Here is a 21410-nt window from a genome sequence, read left to right as displayed (position 1 = left end):
ATCCATTGTCTGTTTTCTGAGTAAAGAGGAACAGTATGATAACATTAACAAGGCGTTAAACAACACTTATGGTGTTATTAAAGAACAACAATGACACATTTGTAATAGTTACTTTTTAACTCAGCAATCCCCCTAGGTTTATCTGCAAATTTTGGCCAGAATATCTAAATGGCATCTTTAGAGTTAGAGGCAATAAGTCACTGAATGTGAATTTTGCCATCAGAGCAACTGGCAGTCAGAAGACACGATGCAAATTCCTTAATCTCCCAACACATGGATAAACTCAGCCATAGTTTCAACTGGGAAACTATGAGCATCCTAGACCAAGTCGAGTCCAAAACTGCTAGGGAATTCCTGGAAGCTGGGCATTCAGATAAATCAGCCATCAGCAGATACATAGAGATAAACCAGACTTACACAACGTTCAAAAGAGACAATAAAAAAGCTAAGAAGGAAACAAAAACACCGGAACACATCCTCTGCAGCAGCCAACACCCAGATAAGTTGGGATTAACACCAGACGAACAATCAGACAGAAACAATACAGGAAAGGAGCTTCCTGTTTTCCTTTCCTGAGCACAACTGGGCCAGCCTGGGGAATTTCTTCGAGCAGCTGGAAGCCAGCAGCGCTAACATGAAGCGTTCAGATATCATGAACGCCAGCAAGTCTTGGTTTAAAAGGTGGGGTGTGACCATCTCCCAAGATCTCAGAGAGGACACTAGGGCAGCTCTTGGAGAAAAGTTTCTGGGCCACATTTTTGCAGGCTGAATAAATGCAGCAGTTTGCAGCAACAAAACGTCTAGCGCTCGGGATTGGTCTAAAGAGGGAATACAGCCTGCCAAAGCCCAATCTTGTGTCCACCCTTCTCATTTTAACTCCCAGAATCTGATCTGACATGCTGCAAAGCAAAGAGGCACATCCCCACAGAGAGACGTCTAATAGAAGAGAATATATGTAGCTCAGGGTTGAACTAATCAAAGACTACCCTAATTACCTAATTAAATTACCTAGTTGAATACTCTAATTACCCTAATCAAGGAACTACCAAGGAGAAAACCACACCCCCACCAACACTGGCAGGGCAAGCTCCTGGATATAAAGAGGGAGCAAACCCCACCCTCGCCCTGACGATGTTCCCTAGTCGGGTCATGAAACATCTTCAAGGAAACAACCAAGCTCAGAGAGCACCAAGGACTCCACAGATTTGCAAGATTCCGCTACTGTAACCTTACAATAAAAGTACTATTAGTTTTCATGATTTTGATTTCCTGGTCTAGACTACCTCAAAGGGCTGACACCAACCAACTTCTCAAGGAAGCCCACCAGTCTCCCAGCAGATGGCCTTCACAGACAGTCCCACTGCCAACAAGACTAAGAGCCACTGTTCCCCATGCCTTCCATTAATTGTTCCAACCCTTTTTGGAAGCCAGCACCACATTTCATTGTTAGTGAATTCCAAAGTTGAATTGCATGTTGTGTAAAAAAAGAAAGAAATCCTTTTGTCTGTCCTGATTTTTCCAGGATCCAATTTTATTGGGTGAACTCTAGTTCTAATATTTTGGCAAGGGGAAAATAGCTTCCCCTTGTTCGCTTTACCCACACCCTGCATAATTTTGTATGCCTCCGTCATGTCCCCTCTCATTTACCTCCTTTCTAGACAAAAAAGCCCGAAATGTCACAAACCCTCAATGGGAGCTGCTCCACCTGCTTGACCATCTTAGTTGCCTTTCTCTGAACCTTCTCTACCACCATTCTATCCCTTTTGAGGTACGGCGACCAGAACCACACACAGCACTCCAGATGTGGTTGCACCCTTGATTTACTGTATATTAAGGCATTGGCATCTCTATTTTCAGCACTGTTTCTTATTATCCCTAATACGCTGTTGGCCTTCTTTACATCACAGGCACAGCGTCAACAACTTCATTGAACTGTTTATCATCTGGGGGGTTTTGGGTGTGTGTGTGTCATGCGGGGTTTTTTTCATTGGCGGGGATGGTGCCACAAGGGTTGAGAACCTCTAATGTAAGGAAATGGGTTTAACCCATCTGGTGCTTGCCACTGAAATCAAACAAAGGAGCTTTGATTTCCTGATACTGTGTCAACAGTGATTCAATAAAAACAGAGTGGTAAGCACTCAAAATCAAGACTTGGAAAGTCTCAGGACATCAGATGTTCAGTTATGCTTGGAGTTAAAATGTATAACCAGGACACTGTTTCGCATGAAGCACTTATATGAGTATTTCTGACTGAATGCTTGAATGAGGGGGGAAAAAAAAAAACAAAGCTGGGGAATACCAAACAGGAAATTAACTCCTTACCTTTTTTCGTAAGTGGAGCTCAGCAAACCTCCATCAGGCCCTTTGGGGATTATTCCTACCCAGATCTGGTGTTTATCAATAACATGTGGGTTTTCCAAACAAACTGGGAACGGTCTAAAGAAAAGGAGAAAAGTCACCACAGTATCCACAGCTCTTTTCTAATTGACTGTCCATTAATCCCAGCAAGAAAAGGTCTGGTTTCAGTTGAATGTTGATCTTTAAAATTCTTTGTATCATTATCTGTATTTGAACTCAGAAATGTCTGGCTTTTTTACAAGTCAATTGGAAACAGGGAGGTAATGGCAACCCTGGAAAATCCCTGACTTTTTCCTCTTTCAGTGTCACCACTGTCAATATTATTCAAAGTCAGGGCAGGTTGCTCCTGCCCAAGCATTTATCATCAGATAATTTTATACAGACAATTTTTCTGTGGGAACTTCCCTCCCTTGCAACAGCTTGCCCTGGAAGACCAGGGTGGCTCCCGCGCTTAGGGCCTTCAGAAGTTCTGAAAACCATTCCTGGAAGATCTTTAAGATTTGGGATTTGATGTTGGAGAGCTCCCAGGGCCAGAAATATTACATTAATTGTAATGGTTTAACCTTGATTATATATTACATTGGTTTTACTGTTAGCTGTCATTGAGTGTGGGGACCCAGGAGCGGGGCAGAGCCTGTGCAGGGGTTGTGCTGAGTGTTACTGAGGGATGGGAGAATACCTTGGCTATGGATTTTGCTGCAGGGTTTTTAATTTTTTTTAATATCCTTTATTGTTCCTAAATTGTAGTTTTTGTATTGTTTTGGTGTTTTTATATTGTTTTTAATTGTTTGTGAGCCACCCAGGGTCATATATTTCAGCTGGGCAGCTACATATAAATCGATACGATAAATGTTGTTGTTGTTGTTATTGCCTTGGCTGCAGCTGTTGCTTTCATACACAGCTTAGAGCAGTGTTTCTCAACCTTGGCAACTTTAAGATACGTGGATCATGCTGGCTGGGGAATTCTGGGACTTGAAGTCCACACTTCTTAAAGCTGCCAAGGTTGAGAAACACTGGTTTAGAGTCACCTTGACTGAAGCAGCTTATAAATTCAAAACTGAAGTAAGACAGACTCACATCTGCATCTCCATAGCAAAAGAGGAAACTGGGGAAAGCGTCCCACTTGTCAGAATGATTGCACGGACTCCTTGACGAACCAACTCATGCATGCTGTATCCAGGGCTAAAACACCAGTAGCTCAAGATCTTTCCTGTATCAAACAAATGCCAAAATAAAATGTTAAGAGTATTATCAAGTATCTAATCTCCGTAGCATCTCCTCACTCAGGACCAGAGGAGCCGATGCAGATCGGGGCGAGCAGGAGGCTTATTTCTGAGGCTGAGAGGCAGAGAAGGAGAGAGAGAGCCCTCTGTTTCTACTGTGGAGCCAGGGGCACATGGTGAGAGCTTGCCCAGTGAGAAGCCAAGCAAATTCTGTAAGAGCCCCAGGGCAAGCAGCAGAACCAAGAGCCATCTCCGCCTCTGCTTCCAACCAGGGAACCTCCGTCGGTCTCCCTCCACAGAGCTCAGCAGGGAGACCATCAATCAATTAAGGAGGGCTCATTCCGAGGATTCCAGGCAATCCTTTTACTACTTACCAGTAATAATGCACATCAATCCAGAGCACGAGGTCAAGCTAGAGGCCCTCATGGATTCCGGAGCTTCAACCAATTTTATTGATGTGCAGACCGTACAAGACTTCAACATCCCGACCATAGAATTGCCATGTCCCATAGAAGTGGAGACCATTGATGGCCAGCCCCTCAAGGCAGGGCCAATTAGAAGGCTCACAGAACTGGTGCAACTGACAACGGGAGACCACGCTGAGTGGATCCAGCTTTATGTTACTGCATCGCTTAATGTGCCTGTAACCCTAGGCACGCCTTGGCTGAGGATCCACAACCCATTGCTGAACTGGACTACGGGAGCAATCTCCTTCCCAGCTAAGGAATGCCAGCACCACAAGATTCAAGCCGCTCTCCGCTCTCCAGCAACCAACGCAGTCACGGAAGCAGGGGGGGTCCAGTTGCCAGCCAAGTATGCAGATTTCGCAGACGTTTTCAGCAAACAAGAGGCCACAGCACTACCCCCCCCCCATAGGGACTGTGACTGCACCATTGAGTTGATACCAGGAGCCAGGATTCCAGCAAGGAAACAATATCCCATGTCTCCCAAGGAACTAGCCACCTTAAAGGATTACTTGGACTCTAATCTCCAAAAGGGGTTCATCCGACCATCTACTTCCCCAGCGTCTGCTCCTACCTTCTTCGTACCAAAGAAGCCTGACCCATTGGCACCTGCAAACCAGGAGACACCCATGAGAGTGGTCCATGATTCAACCAGATGTTGAATCACACCAGAAGCCAACTGGTAACCAATATACTTCCCAAAGCAGCAGGGTCACCTGAGTATATTCGAATACATCCCTCACTGCCCAGGCCATCGCATTCTGCACCAACTGCAGCTTCTACATGTTCTTCAAGGGCACATTACAGTAGTCCAAACGGAAGGTAAATAGGGCATGGGTGACTGTGAGCAGGGCTTCCCAGTCCATGAAAGGGTGCAACTGGCGTACAAAACGAACAGTGCAAAAGCCCAATGAGGAAACAGCCTCCAATAGCATTAATTAATTATAACGATATGCAAAGTTAACAGCCAAATAAATTCACTGCTATGTTTTATGCCAAGCTGTAACATGTTTAAACTCAAAATCACCTTGTTTTTTAGTTGACAATGAGTTCCACAAGTCTGTCCTCTGCTTCTTTTTCTGATTATTTGCATCAGGATGGATGTGGACCTTGACAATTAAGTAGAACAGGATAACATCAAAGGAGGAGGAAATGAACCCACATCCCAATATCAAAAGTGGGTCCATACATCCATAAAAGCAGCCCAAACCACCATCTATTACAGTTTGAAGTCAACAAGAGTTATTAGGTCCACTTTCTCTAACTAATGTCAACCAGATCCTTTAGTCTACAATTCCCACTATTCCAGGTTAGAGAGGATTGACTTGAGAGTTATAGTGTAGGAGAATTTGAGTGATCAAGCGAAAAGCCCCTAACCCAAATACACATTTTATATCACCCAGTCATTTTGAGATGGATGGGCGATATAAAAATACAATAAATAAATAAATACATTTTCAGGGAAACTAAACTGTCAGCTCAACCATAAAACATTAGAAGGCCAAGGAATGCTGATAAGCTGGGACCAGACCCTGGGTAGTGAGCAAAGCTCTGGAAAAGCAAAAGAAAGGAACTCCTAAAAATAAACCATGTTTATGAAATGTTCTCTTTGTTTTTCAGAACACCAGTTTTTTTTGTTTTGCCCCATTACCTGATAGTCATGCCCTAATGGCCTCACTGATCTCATTAGGTGCATTATGTGCTGCATCCAAACAAATACTTGCTGTTGTTTATATCAATTAATGTCATCACTGTTGTATCCAATAACATGTATACTCCGATCTGCTTAAATCTGTAAACAGGGATGGTAAACTTTCCCCCCCTTTGGGCCTGACTTTAGCTTCCCAGATCTGTCAATAAACCAATTTGTGCTTCAGTGTGACTGCGTTCTGGTCTCTGGTTCAAACTAGGAAAATTCTCCTACAATAGCACCGAATATCTGCTATTGGAGGGCATCAGATTGGGTAAAGCTTCACAGAGCTTGTATACCTGTAAGGGCTGTGAAGAAACAGATGGATTGCATTTTAGCAAAGAGTAACTAACATTGGGATACTTTATCAATATCTGACAAATGAAACAAAAACAATTTGATTAAACTGAAGGGCTGTGAAATCTTGTACTTTCCACATTCTTAAAATGTGGTGACTGTTCAAATTTAATTTAATTTAATGTATTCAATTTAGGTGCCACCCAACTCCAAACAACTCTTGCTTAGCCTATTTCAATCTCACAAGGATTTGGAAACCTTGATTTTCTAGCAATAAGCAACTAAATAATATATCGTTGCCTTACAAGGGCGCTACTTACCTTATAGTATTTTGATACCATGTGGCCTGCTGCTACGCCAGTTGTCCCTTCTGATGGACCGAAGTTAAAAACAGTCTGCAATAGAGGGAAAACCTAGAACTAAATGGGTGAGAAATCCAACTATGTTTCTAGTAAAGTAAATAAGGTTACTAACATTCAAAAATGTCTTCCCCTTATCAACAAAAAGGATGATCTTTTAAAATACATTTTTACTAACTCTCTTATTGCCTTTCATGGCCTTAACTCAACAACCGAGTTGAAATCATAGCAATAGAACATTTAAAAGGCGTACTTTTTAAAGCATTTTACTATTTATTCTGCCAACATGCTTCTGCATGCTCAAAACAGGTACAAAAGGTCACCAAGACATTCTGAAGGGTTTTTAAAAGCTAAAAGTGGGCAGTTATGGCTATTTTAGTGTCAATAATGACACTGTGTTTGTTTTAATTGAATTTTGCTGTGTTGCTATTTATTTCAGATTTTATGATATATCATTTCTTTGTGTTTGTTGTATGATGTTGGGAAAAATTCCGTGCTATGTATATTTAATCAATCACCCACTATATAGCTCTATAACAACACACACACTGTATATATTTTATAAAGCATGATTATTCTTACTTCCTCAACCTTGTGCTCCTAAAGTTTCCCAGCAGATTATAGGGAATCATTAATGCCTTTCTGGGAAGATGTCAGTGCCTGGACAAAATGGGATTAAATATAGATACAAGAAGATTAATACTGTAACCCTATGGATGACTAGGTGGACGAGTGCTTCACTGACCCACATGAGGCTTACTCCCAGGGAAGTGAATATAAACTGTAGCCAGAATACCTGCACAGCTGCATCCTCATGACCTTGTTGTGTCCTCAAAGGTTGCATGGACTGGCATAATAGGGGCATTTCAGTTGGGGAAATGTTTTACTTTGGGAAACAGGGATCATTCCCCTTACGAGCTTTCTGACTTCTGGTAAAAGCCATTCTATTTTACCAGACCTTAAAAGTATTTGTGATCTGAGGGTGATTAACATCAGTCTCTCACCATGGTTAGTCTGAGGCTTGTGGCTACCACTGACATCAGTAGGGGAATGGGGACCATTCAACTGGGTATCTTATGGATCCTCTTGGGTTTCCAACTGGTGCCTCAGGAATTTCCCAGCAACCTAGCAGGCAGCATTATTTTGGGCTCTGGAACCCAGCAAGATCCTTCTGCTAGCCCTTGGTGGCATTTGCCAAGCATTTTGAGACAAACTCGCTGGATTATTTTTATGGACTTTTTTCGTACTACAGACGGTAAGCTGCTTAGAGCCACATAAATAGATGGCATAGAAATGCTGGAAATAAATAACAGGTGGCATTTTTGCTCCTGTTGTGAAATTGCATATTGATTAGCTTTGTAACTTACTATTCATTTTACAATTTTCATTTTATTATGTTTTTAAATGATGATGATGATGATAAAAACAGCCCTTAGGGAATTGCAAGAACTGAAGGGAAGGAGAGAAATAACATTATGCAAAAATAGATTATTAAATTAAACCCTCAGATGGGAGATGGATTCTTAACCAGGTCAGTTTCAAACCCAGTAGCTGTGTTTCCATAACCTGCTAAGTTTGTTTTGTTTTAACCTTGGTTATGGTTTTTGTACAGATACTCTTCACCTACTAATGGTAACTGGGACCAGGAACTCCACTGCTAAGTGACCACAGTCATAAGGCATGATGTCAAATGACCATGCCAACTTATGACGGCAGTTCCGGCAGTCCAGTTGCTGTTGCTGAGCCAATCCCGCACAGTTGCAGCATCCCACGGTCACGTGATTGCCATCTGCGACCTCCTGCTGGCTTCCCCATTGACTTTGCTTGTCAGAAGCTAGCAGTGAAGGTCGCAAATGGCAAACACCATTTGACCACAAGACACTGTGACATCATAATTGCAAGCTGATTACCAAGTGCCCAAATCATGATCTCACGACTGTGGGGATGCTGTGACGGCTGCAACTACAAAGACCCATTGTAAGTCCCCCTCGCTCAGTGCCATTGAAACTTCAGACAGCTGCTGAACAAGTGCACGTTAAGTGAGGACTACCTGTACTTCTTGTTGGCAGATGGCTAGGAAAGCCTTTGGCCCAGGAGAGATCAGAAAAGTCACACACCAGGCATTTCTATAAAAGTAATTTTATTTACAGAAAGCAAACATATTTACAGGCTCTCAGTGAGAGCTGCTTAACTCTCTACATGCCTACACAGAAGGGAAACTGAAAGTAAAACAAGTCCAGGCAAATTCTTCCCCCCAGGTGCAAAAATTAACATCCGAAAAGAGGACAATTAAATTCAACCTCTTCACCCAGGCCAAAATGATTACCATAGTAACCTTAATCTGTGGTAGAAAACATATTAACACTCCCCCTTTTATACTACAGAATAAGATGCAAACCAATTTTCTTTGACAACTCTGTATGTCTCTCCATTCACATTATTTTAACATTATCTCCCCTTTGGTTTAACAGAAAGCTACCATCCTTCTCCCTGTGTATTTCCAAGCCTAGGTAATTTGTTACTGTTCCAAGGCCTTTTAATGTGAAATGGCTTTTCATGCAGGCTTCAGAATCAAGCCTTTGTTTTTCTGTTGGTGTGAACAGCAGCAAATCATCAACATAAACACACAGATACATACAGCCTTGTTTGTCTTTCTTCATATATACACATGGATCTGCTTTTCCTTTTTCAAAACCAAAATTCTGCAGTTTTTCATCTAATTTTTGGTTCCAGGATCTAGCAGCTTGTTTTAACCCATAGATTTGACTTCTGCAGTTCACAGACTAGTTTCTCCCCCTTTTCATAGCCAGGGGGTTGCTACATGTATAATCACCATAGAGAAATGCAGTTTGAATGTCATAGTGGTGAACTGACATTCCTTTCAGTGCAGCAATTTTTAACAGTAATCTGATTCACCTTTAGTAACTGGTGCAAAAGTCTTCTCAAAGTCTAAATCTTTCCTTTGAGTGAACCCTTTTGCAACTAACCTTGCTTTATATTTTTGGATTTTGCCATCAGCATCCCTTTTCAGTTTGAAAACCCACCGACAACCTAGACAGCGTTCATTGGGAGGTAGATTTACCAGTTTCCATGTTTTATTTTCTTTCAAGGATGCTAATTCCTGTTGCATGGCAGAATGCCAATTTTGTGCAAACTCAGGTGGTAAAGCATTCACTTGTTCTAAAGACTCAGGTTCTGTGAATATGTGAAAAGCCTTTACTGTTTCAGCCTGAAAACGTGATGGAGGAACGCCTTTATTACTCCTCTGAGATCTGTGAGGTAACACAGGGCTTAAATTTTGACTCCTATCACTTTCCTGAGAAGCATCTGTCTCATCAGACAGATCTTCAGTTTGCTTTTCTGGTTTAATATCCTCATCAGGCAAAAGATCACCATCAGCAAGTCCTTGCTGTTCTCTTGTGGTGGTCAGATCAACTGGAGAGCTAGAATTTAATCTCCCCCAGTTTTGTTCAGCAAAGCAGTGCTTTTGCTAATTATCAATTTCTCTCCCACTATGAACCTGTAGCTCCTTTGGCTTTGTTCATAGCGAACAAAGATGGCTTTCTTTGTTGTGGGGCCTCCTTTCCTTCTCTGTTGTTTTGGAATATGAACCCAAGCAGTGCTACCAAACACTCTAAGACGGTTTACCTTTGGTTTCACACCATAAAACAAATGGAATGGAGTGTCCTGAATCACAGAGTTATACAATCTGTTTTGTACCTAACAGGCAGTAGATATTGCCTCTCCCCAATACTTAAAAGATAAATGTGAATCTTTAAGCATGCATTCCATCGCATTTTGCAAGGTTCTGCCCTTTCTTTCAGCAACACCATTTTGCTGAGGGGTGTAAGGGTTAGAAAGAATTTGTTCTATCCCCTTTTCTGCTAGGAACCTTTTGAATTTGTGACAAAGGTACTCTCCTCCTCTATCACATTGGAGTGCAGATACAGGCCTAGGGAATTTTCTATTTGCCCATGTCACAAAACCTTTAAATTTCTCAAATGCCTCATCTTTATGTTTTAAGATGTAGATAAATGTGTATCTTGAGAAATCATCAATGATGGTCATTGCATACCTTGCTTGTCCAAGACTTGGAGCAAAAGGACCAATAATCTCAGAGTGTACAATTTCCAAAGGTCTAGTTGTAACTCTGTCACTGTGCTTACTCACAGAGCTTTTAGTGTTTTGCATTCTTTGCAAACTACACAATCTAAGTATTTGTCACAGGGTTTTATCTTTAGGTCAGCACACAGCTGTGGCATTTGTGCTATATACTTGAAATTAGCATGACCAAATCTCCTGTGCATCAGGTGTACACACTGGTCATGATATGGCGTGTTGCCAACTGCAGCCTTGCAGCTTGGCTTCCTTGCATTTTGCACAATGTACAAGGAGTCTTTTAATATACCAGTAGCACACAATTTTCCATTTTTATGTATCTCACAACCATTTTTCTTAAATGTTATGACATACCCTGTTGCAGCCAATTGTGCCACAGATAAAAGGTTTGATTGTAAATTTGGCACATACAACACACCTTTTACAGTTTCTCCCAAGCAGGATAAATACAAGTCGCCTTGTCCCATAATTTTGGTCACAGACCCATCAGCCAAAGATACACTTTGTCTTTCAGTTTTAGACAGTGACACAAAATAGCTTTTTTTGTTGTTTATTCGTTTAGTCGCTTCCGACTCTTCGTGACTTCATGGACCAGCCCACGCCAGAGCTTCCTGTCGGTTGTCAACACCCCCAGCTCCCCCAGGGACGAGTCCGTCACCTCTAGAATATCCTCCATCCATCTTGCCCTTGGTCGGCCCCTCTTCCTTTTGCCCTCCACTCTCCCCAGCATCACCATCTTCTCCAGGGTGTCCTGTCTTCTCATTATGTGGCCAAAGTATTTCAGTTTTGCCTTTAATATCATTCCCTCAAGTGAGCAGTCTGGCTTTATTTCCTGGAGGATGGACTGGTTTGATCTTCTGGCAGTCCAAGGCACTCTCAGAAATTTCCTCCAACACCACAGTTCAAAAGCATCGATCTTCCTTCTCTCAGCCTTCCTTATGGTCCAGCTCTCGCAGCCATATGTTACTACGGGGAACACCATTGCTTTAACTATGCGGACCTTTGTTGTCAGTGTGATGTCTCTGCTCTTAACTATTTTATCGAGATTTGTCACTGCTCTTCTCCCAAGGATTAAGCGTCTTCTGATTTCCTGACTGCAGTCAGCATCGGCAGTAATCTTTGCACCTAGAAATACAAAGTCTTTCACTGCTTCTACATTTTCTCCCTCTATTTGCCAGTTATCAATCAAGCTGGTTGCCATAATCTTGGGTTTTTTTTTAGCTGCAAGCCAGCTTTTGCACTTTCTTCTTTCACCTTCATCATAAGGCTCCTCAGTTCCTCTTCACTTTCAGCCATCAAAGTGGTATCATCTGCATATCTGAGATTGTTAATGTTTCTTCCCGCGATTTTAACTCCAGCCTTGGATTCCTCAAGGCCAGCATGTCGCATGATGTGTTCTGCGTACAAGTTGAATAGGTAGGGTGAGAGTATACAGCCCTGCCGTACTCCTTTCCCAATCTTAAACCAGTCCGTTGTTCCGTGGTCTGTTCTTACTGTTGCTGCTTGGTCGTTATACAGATTCTTCAGGAGGCAGACAAGATGACTTGGTATCCCCATACCACTAAGAACTTGCCACAATTTGTTCTGGTCCACCCTGAAGGATCTTGAGCATTACCTTACTGGCATGTAAATGAGTGCCACTGTTCGATAGTTTGAACATTCTTTAGTGTTTCCCTTTTTTGGTATGGGGATATAAGTTGATTTTTTCCAATCTGATGGCCATTCTTGTGTTTTCCAAATTTGCTGGCATATAGCATGCATTACCTTGACAGCATCATCTTGCAAGATTTTGAACAGTTCAGCTGGGATGCCGTCGTCTCCTGCTGCCTTGTTATTAGCAATGCTTCTTAAGGCCCACTCAACCTCACTCTTCAGGATGTCTGGCTCTAGCTCACTGACCACACCGTCAAAGCTATCCCCGATATTGTTATCCTTCCTATACAGGTCTTCCGTATATTCTTGCCACCTTTTCTTGATCTCTTCTTCTTCTGTTAGGTCTTTGCCATCTTTGTTTTTGATCATACCCATTTTTGCCTGGAATTTACCTCCAATGTTTCTAATTTTCTGGAAGAGGTCTCTTGTCCTTCCTATTCTATTGTCTTCTTCCACTTCCGCACATTGCTTATTTAAAAATAATTCCTTATCTCTTCTGGCTAACCTCTGGAATTTTGCATTTAATTGGGCATATCTCCCCCTATCACTGTTGCCTTTTGCTTTCCTTCTTTCTTGGGCTACTTCTAGTGTCTCAGCAGACAGCCATTTTGCCTTCTTGGTTTTCTCTTTCTTTGGGATGTATTTTGTTGCCGCCTCCTGAACAATGCTGCGAACTTCTGTCCAGAGTTCTTCCGGGACCCTATCTACTAAGTCCAGTCCCTTAAATCGATTCTTCACCTCCACGGCATATTCCTTAGGAATATTAGTGAGCTCATATCTAGCTGATCTGTGGGTCTTCCCTAATCTCTTTAGTCTGATCCTAAATTGTGCAAGAAGAAGTTCGTGATCTGAACTACAGTCAGCTCCAGGTCTTGTTTTTACCGACTGTACAGATGTCCGCCACCTTTGGCTGCAAAGGATCTAGTCAATCTGATTTCGGTGTTGTCCATCTGGTGAAGTCCATGTATAAAGCCGTCTCTTAGGTTGTTGGAAGAGAGTGTTTGTTATGCAGAGTGAATTGTCTTGGCAAAATTCTATCAGCCTATGTCCTGCTTCGTTTTGTTCTTCCAGGCCATGCTTACCTGTAATTCCAGGTGTCATTTGACTGCCCACCTTAGCATTCCAGTCTCCTGTGATGAAAATAACATCTCTTTTAGGCATGTTGTCCAGTAGGTGCTGCAGATCCTCATAGAACTGCTCTACTTAGCTTCTTCAGCATTTGTGGTTGGGGCATATATTTGGATCACTGTGATGTTAGATGGCTTGCCCTGAATTTGAATTGAGCTTTTACAATTACATAAATGACAACTGGCCCCAGAATCTAACACCCATACATCAGAATTACCCTTCTCAGCAACCTGTGCAATCTGGGTTGCCTGAAGAGCCTTCTTCTGTGTTGCCCTTGTGTTCTTCTTCTGTGTCTTTCTACTCTTGGGTCTCAAGGCAGTCTTTCTGCAAATGTCCAGCTGAACCACAAGTGAAGCATTGCTGGCTGGCTAGCGCTGTGGCCTCAGGTTCCTTTCCCTTCTTTTCCCTCATTTTCTGGTATTGCAGCTTTCCAGAAGAGATGGGGGGGAATCTTTCCTCTCTCTTCTCCCATTCAGCGAGTAAGCGCTGTGTAACATACGATGGGGTGAGGTCTGCTTCAGGCATAGCCTCCAGGGTACAAATCAGCGTGTCCCACGTTTCATCCAGTGAGGACAGGAGGATATATGATTTTGTGAGAGCTGTAAATTCCATTCCTCTCTTCTGCAACTCAACAAACAGCTGCTGAATATGATGCAGGTGCTCAGGAAGGCTATCTCCTTCTGCAAGGTAGGCTCTGTACAGCTTTTTCGTCAGGGTAACTTTACTCCCTGCTGTTGCCTTTACATACAAGTCCCTCAAAGTGTCCCAAAGTTGCTTTGCAGACTGCATGCCTCGCACGTGGACTAGCTGATTGTCCTCAACTCCCAAGATAATGGTGGCTCTAGCCCGCTCATCCTGTCTCAGCCATTCAGCACTGGGATTCTGGGGGGTTTGCTCACCAATTGGCAGCCAAAGATTCTCTCTGCGAAGATACATCTCCGTCTTCAGGGCCCAATTCAAATAGTTGGTCTCTGATAGGCGCTCCAGAGGCATCGCTGAGGGCTGGGAGGTAGCCATGCTTCTTCCTTCTTTTGCCAGTCACCTCAGCTGGCTTCTTTGTCCTGTAGATCGGCAGTTGCTGGAAAATCTCCAGGTGGCTCCAAAGAAAATCTTCACATGTCTTTGCTACCTGCCTTTAAATTCTGCATGAGGTGTGGAGCTGATCTCTCTATTCTCTCTGGGTTTTACTGGGCTTACTGGGCTGTTTACTGGGCCCATAACCTGTTGGCAGATTGATGGGAAAGTCTTTGGCCCAGGAGAGATCAGAAAAGTCACACACCAGGCATTTCTATAAAAGTAATTTTATTTACAGAAAAGAAACATATTTACAGGCTCTCAGTGATAGCTGCTTAACTCTCTACATGCCTACACAGAAGGGAAACTGAAACTAAAACAAGTCCAGGCAAGTTCTTCTCCCCAGGTGCAAAAATTAACATCCGAAAAGAGGACAATTAAATTCAATCTCTTCACCCGGCCAAAATGATTAGTTACCATAGTAACCTTAATCTGTAGTAGAAAACATATTAACACTTCAATGTACTGTGCAAACCTAGAAAATTTGGGAATCGGGTGAAGCATGTACTGTACTGTCAATGCAACCACCAGACAGGAATTGTGGTGCCACTGGATTTGTAATTAATTATACTAATGCAGTTAATAAACCCTTTAGACCTTTGCAGGTGAGAAAAAGCATAATTGTTGCAATGAAAAAGCTACTTCTGTTTTTTGCTAATGTATGCATCTATCTATGTGGTCACTAGGCATTGAAAACAACTTGATGGCACATAATCAATCAATCAATCTATCAATTGCTACAGTAGATATCACCATAGAGTCTAAAGCAGTGTTTTTCAAACTCGGCAACTTGAAGATGTGTGGACTTCAACTCCCAGAATTCCCAGCCAATACAAATTGAAGTCCACACATCTTCAAGTTGCCGAGTTTGAAAAACACTACAAAGAAGCATTTTCAGATTTAAAAATAATATAGCAAGCTGCCCAATTGGAAGCCACTTTTTAGATGGTTGAATTGTTTTTGACCAAACACTGTACCTCTTCCATCCTGATTTACTCAGTGTAAACTATAGCTTAGAGAGTCATCTAGTGGTAGTTAGAAAAACATCGAGAATAATGAAAATCAAGAAGAAAAATTAATATAAACACTGCATTCCAGTGCTTACATACCACTCTACATACTAGTTTAAGTTACTTTATCACAGCGTTTCTCAACCTTGGCAACTTTAAGATGGGTGGACTTCAACTCCCAGAATAAGCCAGCCTTATCATACTGCTTTACCATATTCTGGCATTCTGGGAAAAGCTCCTACTAAACGCTTCAATTATTGGCAAAATGTCTATATTAATACTATGTTTAAAGCATGTGGCCTTTATTTCTATGAACAAGTAATAATACAGTGCAATTTCGGACCAACTATATAACTTGAAGAATTTATTTTTTATATTAGAAGTTGTAGAGGAGTACAGAGATGGCTTTGAAGGAGGTAGAGGCGAGGGGTGGGGAAAATAATCAAGATAGCCCCACCTCCATTCTCCTTAGTATAAGGACAGAGAAAGAATCTCTCTTATGATTCCGTTAGCACACCCTATAACAATAATTCCAGCAGTTCATGCAGGGGCTGTTTCCTGACCTGGTCTACCGCTGAGTGCTGAGAAGATATTTCAATGCCCCTTAAATATTATCCGTATCATTTACACAACCACACCCACATAAACAACTGTGTTATTAAAGTGCATTACTGAAATGAAGGTATAACTAAGTATGTTACTAGAATGTAGGTGCTACTAAAATTCAGACGAAATGCAATTCTGTGCAGAAGCATGTGACGAAAATGAATCGCAGTCCCACGCCCTTTCAGTATTTTGAGATCTAAAAAGTCTGCTTAGGACCTACCGATTTACAAAAAAGAAAAGAAAAGAAAGAAACAGACTGAGATTTTGGTTTGGGGTTTACAAAAAATAATTCTGAGTAAATCTAGTTATTTACTATATAGGAACACAGAAGCTATTTCTCAATAGAAATGGGAAAAATATTCAGAGTTAGAAAGCGGCCCCTACCCTCACACCTTCAGAAGTCGTATCAAGACACGGCTCTTCTCTCAAGCCTTTGGTGATTAATGTAGTCTAAGTGAGAGAGGCCCCGCAATTCGCATTGAAGTTTTTGTTTGTTATCGCTTCATTGGATTGTTACGGTATTTCATTCTGGCAAGATTATTGTGTTCCTTGTACTTATTGACTGTACAATGGTTTGTTCAAATGAAGCAGGAATAGAAGTCTTACCAACAAAGAGATAAAATGAAGCCAAAGTTCCATGGACGTAAGGCTTGGAGGAAGGCACTGCCTTCTACTCTGCCTGTATACAGTCATTTTAAGAGAGAGCTTTTACGGTATTCTGTTTACAGGATAACGGACTCCTCTTCGGTTAAGAGAAAACATACAGGAGCCAATGTCCTTTGTGATGTGGCATTATCCATTCATGGACCTGTTCTAAGATTATAACATGTTATTAATTGATCCAACTTAAGAAATTTCTGGATAATTCACTACTAGATTATGCGATTTTTTTTTTAGATGCAGTGGGTTTCTCAAAACTAGAGAAATAACTGATAGCAAAATTAACAGTCCTCTCCCGCAACAATTCTCCAGCAGCTGGTAATCACTGTTCACTTTGCAGCAGACAGCCATCCTGACTGGTCCGAGCTGATAGCCATAACCTCCAAGACTGGGTCTAATCTCCTTTCTACAGCCACGTAAAGTTGGTGACCATCAACATATCCTGTAGAAGCTTCGATTGTACAAGTTCAACCTTATCTCCTCCAGTGAACCTCTCCCTCTCTCTCTCATATCCCCCTCGCTCTGTGTGTGTGTATATTTAGAGGTGTGTATTAGTTCCCAAAACACACAAATGCAGCCTAATGAACGCTATTCCAGTTATTGCCAGAAGACAAACACAATTTTCATGATATATTTATTTATTTATTATTAAATTTCTCTACCGCCCATCTCGCGTATAACGACTCTTTATCACAGGGAGACAATCCTATGCAACCTCTAGTGTCACAACTACACACAATTGTAGGCCAAATATAATCACAAAGGTGGTTTTGACTATCCTAGTTGGTAAGTATCAACTTGCCTCACATTTACATGATGCAGATCAAGAAGTTATTTCCCAAATCCTTTACCCACAAACACCTGACTTTCTAAATTCTCTTTCAATAACATCTTTCAGCCTTTGGACACAACCACTATAGAAGCCAGACAAATGTTTACCTGAATTACATCCACAAATTTATGCAATCCGGCAGTGTTGGTGAATATCCCAGTACCTAGAGTAAAAAAGTATTAAAACATGATTTCCATATATCCAATATCTGTGCACATGACAAACATGCATTTAATATCCTGTTCTCCATGTTTTGGTATTCACTACCATATATATAGGAAGTTTAGAAGATGGTGTTAAATAAAATTACCTGAAATTCTGACCACAGAGATGACAATCTGAAGCCTCCATCAATTCAGCCCCCCAAAGCCCCTCCAAAAACTGACATCAAATTATAATTGTTAAGAGAAGGGGGGGACATCAAATACAGAAGAGCTCAACTCCTGGCAACTTCATGGAAGTTTCTTGGTGACAATAACAGAAAACGTTTGCCATTGCCTTCTTCCAAGATGCTTTTTCAACTACCCTACAGCCCTGGGTTTTCCTGGTGGTCTCTCATCCAGGTACCAACCAGGACTGACCCTAAATAGTTTCCAAGGCTAGACAAACTCAATCAGATGCCATAACCCACTGAGGCACGTGAAAGTTTACACTGAAAATGTAAACTGAAGTGCGAAGAAGAAAAGCAAAGATTTCACTTACAATTTCTTGTTGATATTATGCACACACTTGAGAGGGTTCACACTATGGTGAATGTGGGAATCAAGTTAATTTTCATTTCTGCATCTCAAAGGCTTTTGAGTTAATATTCCTTAATATTAACTTGCACATATATTTAATCAGAAGTCTTTAAACAGTTTTGTTTACCCTTGGTTTTAAGAGGAATGCTTAAGTGGATTATTTCGATCCTGAGAAAATTGTACTTAGCAGGTCAAAACCTGTCAAAAACACTTAACATATTCTACAGAAATGGCTCCAAAATTTGGACTGCCCTTTCATTAATGGATAAATTCAAGAGAAAGCAACCTTTAAGTTAACTGATCCACTGGCAGATGTGGGCAGGGGAGACTGTGGCTATGCGTGGCTTCCAAAACTCCCCTAGATTTTCAACCTGATTTGGGGGCATTTGAACAGGAAGAGGGAGAAGATTAAAGGACAAAATGGGTACCGTAAGTTGCTTAAAGCCTTCATTTAACTTCTTAAAGCCCTCCCAAATTTGAGTCGATTTTCCAGTTCTGGGGTCTAGGAGCAAAATGGGTACCTGAAATTTCTGGAAATGTTAAGGCACTCATTTTGCCCCTTAAACCGTAACCTTTCAGGAAGGGCAGAATCTTTGCCCCAGCTCACTCCAGGGCCTTCACAGCATCAACCATCTCTTCCTGCAGCCCCAGGAAACTAAGTTCCTCTTTAAAAAGTGCGGTTGCGGCTTTCTCTGCAAGAAGTTGTCCATGTTTGCATTAAGGGGTGCAAAGATGGAAATGAGGCTTTAAGTTAGATTTGCAGCCAGTGCAGCTAATTTACTTTCCTTCATTTATTTAACCGACGTATATGGCTGTCCATAATATATGCTGTAACTGAAAACAAAGATAAAACATAAAAACATAAAAAACCCCTAAAACTGTAACAAAACCTCCCGGCACCCCAGAAGCAAACATACCTCCATACATCCACATTCAATCCCACTGGGGCCCAGCCTCCCCTCAACTTCCCCTCCTTGCAGGAAGAGCCGGCTCTTCCAGGCTTGCTAGGAGGGTAGGGGGCCTGCCAGATCCCAGGGGGAAGTGTATTCCATAGGGTAAGGGTCTCTATGGAAAAGGCACGCTTCCTGGATCCCACCAGATGGCCACATTTGGTGGCACCAAGCTGCCCAGAGTCATTGGGAGTTGGGCAGCACACAAATTTATCAATAAAAAACAGAAAGGACCTGGAGGGTGCCCATCCTCTCTGACCTGGTAGAACAGGGAGAGGCGGTCCTGCAAATAACCTGGCCCTGTGCCATGCAGGGCTTTAAAGAGGATAACCGGCACCTTGGATGGCACTGAAAAGTGCAGCTTGTGCAGCAGCCGTGTAATACAGGCAAACCATGGAGAGGCCACAGCTGCTGCATTCTGGACCAGTTCTAACTTCCGGATACTCTTCAAGGGCAGCCTCATGTAGAGTGTGTTGCGGTAATCCAGCCAGGAAGTGACCAGGATGTGAGTGACTGTGAGCAAGGTCTCCCAGTCAAAGAATGGGTGCACCTGGGGCACAAGATGAATCTTTACAAAGATTCTGCTGCCCCAGCTGCCACCTGCTCTTTGAGCAGTAGCTGCAAGCCCAGGAGGACCCCCAAATTGTGTACCAATCCTTTTCCCACCAGCTAGAGTCAATGATGACATCACACCAGATCCAGGAGGACCAAAACCCCAGAGCTAATACCCCTTACCAAAAGGTTATCCAAGTGTCCTGTTCCAGTTAATATCATGGCCCTGCTTACACCCACTGCAATTCCTGGGCTGTTCCAAAGGCAGCTCAGCATGCCACCCACTGCAACAGAGCTCCTATTTAGGGAAAATGTGAGGAGGCCACCTTCATCCAACAGAGCTGAGACTGATGAATCAACCAGTATGACCACAAGGTTCCTTGACCTTCTAAGACAATGATAGATCACTAAGCCTCCTACTCCCACGCACCCAGACTCTGGCCTGCTTCCTTTCTGTCAACCACAGTGTTGCCCAGACCAGATGGCACAAAATTATTACTTCTCACAATCCCATATTACGTTTGTTCCAAACTTTTCCACCCTCCCCGTGACCTTTTTTCCCTAACAATGGTATCTATACTTACGGCCTGCTAAATATTGCACAATTTGTTCCAGTGCTTCAATGAGAGAATTCTGGGTCTGGAATGTGATTTGAGCCTTTGCAAACAAGTCAAATATGTAGCTAGAAATTCAAGCAGAAACATACTGTTAAGAAAGTATTTTTAGCACATCCTGAAACTGCCTTCCTTTCTCTGTAGGATGAAAACCATGCTGTTATTCTTTGCTCACAAAATCCGATGTTTTTTTTACTTGCCACAAACCATCACTGCGCCACCCACACTTGACATTGGATTGAAAAAGGAAAAAGGGAGGGTGACAAAATAGTAAACTTTATAGCTCCATGCCTAATTGGAAGTGCAAGATAGCAGAAAGCCCCATCTCATTTTGCAACAACTTTCCCAGGCTTTAAGACACTGCATCTAGTCTTAAAACAAACTATTCTGAAATAATTTCGGATTTAAAAATACGCCAGTCGCAATAAGGCTAGAATTCAGTTAAGAGTTATTAATCTTAGTTTTTTCAGACCTTTTGGCTGTAAAATAAAATTTGATTTGATTAATCTTAGCTCTGGGTCAACAAGAGGGAAGTCAATGGGTTTACACAGATACTTTTCAGCCTTACTTCCCTCCCAGGTTGTTGTGAGGATGACATGTGGAAGAGGAGGATAGTGGCCATTGCATGGAGTTCCTGAAGGGAAGGCAGGATATGATTATAATAAATGAATTCTGTACAGTCATTCAGTAATAAAAATAACTCTTTCCAAAGCTTTCAATTTATTAAGTCTCCATAAAAATAAAGACTAGAAATCTCTTTTTCTGAAAAGGCAAAAGCTTAAAGAAAGCTATTTTATAGTCCTCACCTTTTTCTTTTTCAAGAAACCAAGAATCCAAGACAGAATGCACTGGTCTTGCCACACACACCCCAAACAACCCTCAGTTAAGAGGTTAGACTATGATACATTTGATCAGGGTTCTTCAACCAGGGTTCCGTGGCACCCTCGGGTTCCACGAGAGGTCACTAGGGTTTCCCTGGGAGATCATGATTTATTTAAAAAAATTATTTCAAATTTGGGCAACTTCACATCAAAGAGGTAAGTTTCATTCTTTATTTTTAATTTAAGAACACGATTATTTA

The 21410-nt window shown here is 42.0% G+C and overlaps 1 protein-coding gene across 4 annotated transcripts in view; it reads right to left on the bottom strand.

Annotated features, from left to right (window-relative positions):
- RTEL1 (regulator of telomere elongation helicase 1) overlaps positions 1-21410 on the bottom strand; it is a 92608-nt gene that overhangs the window by 37082 nt on the left and 34116 nt on the right. For all 4 annotated transcript variants that reach the window (XM_063296874.1, XM_063296877.1, XM_063296876.1 and 1 more), the window contains 6 exons: positions 20300-20397; positions 17581-17636; positions 6353-6427; positions 5073-5154; positions 3436-3568; positions 2323-2436 (listed from right to left, as the gene is read on the bottom strand). In XM_063296874.1, the coding sequence (XP_063152944.1) occupies positions 2323-2436; positions 3436-3568; positions 5073-5154; positions 6353-6427; positions 17581-17636; positions 20300-20397 (558 nt within the window). The remainder of the gene's footprint in view (positions 1-2322; positions 2437-3435; positions 3569-5072; positions 5155-6352; positions 6428-17580; positions 17637-20299; positions 20398-21410) is intronic.

This window comes from Candoia aspera, chromosome 3 (assembly GCF_035149785.1).
Source record: "Candoia aspera isolate rCanAsp1 chromosome 3, rCanAsp1.hap2, whole genome shotgun sequence".
Classification (NCBI taxonomy): domain Eukaryota; kingdom Metazoa; phylum Chordata; class Lepidosauria; order Squamata; family Boidae; genus Candoia; species Candoia aspera.
Note: the sequence above shows the minus strand (reverse complement) of the source record. Positions and strands in the feature narration are given on the sequence as shown.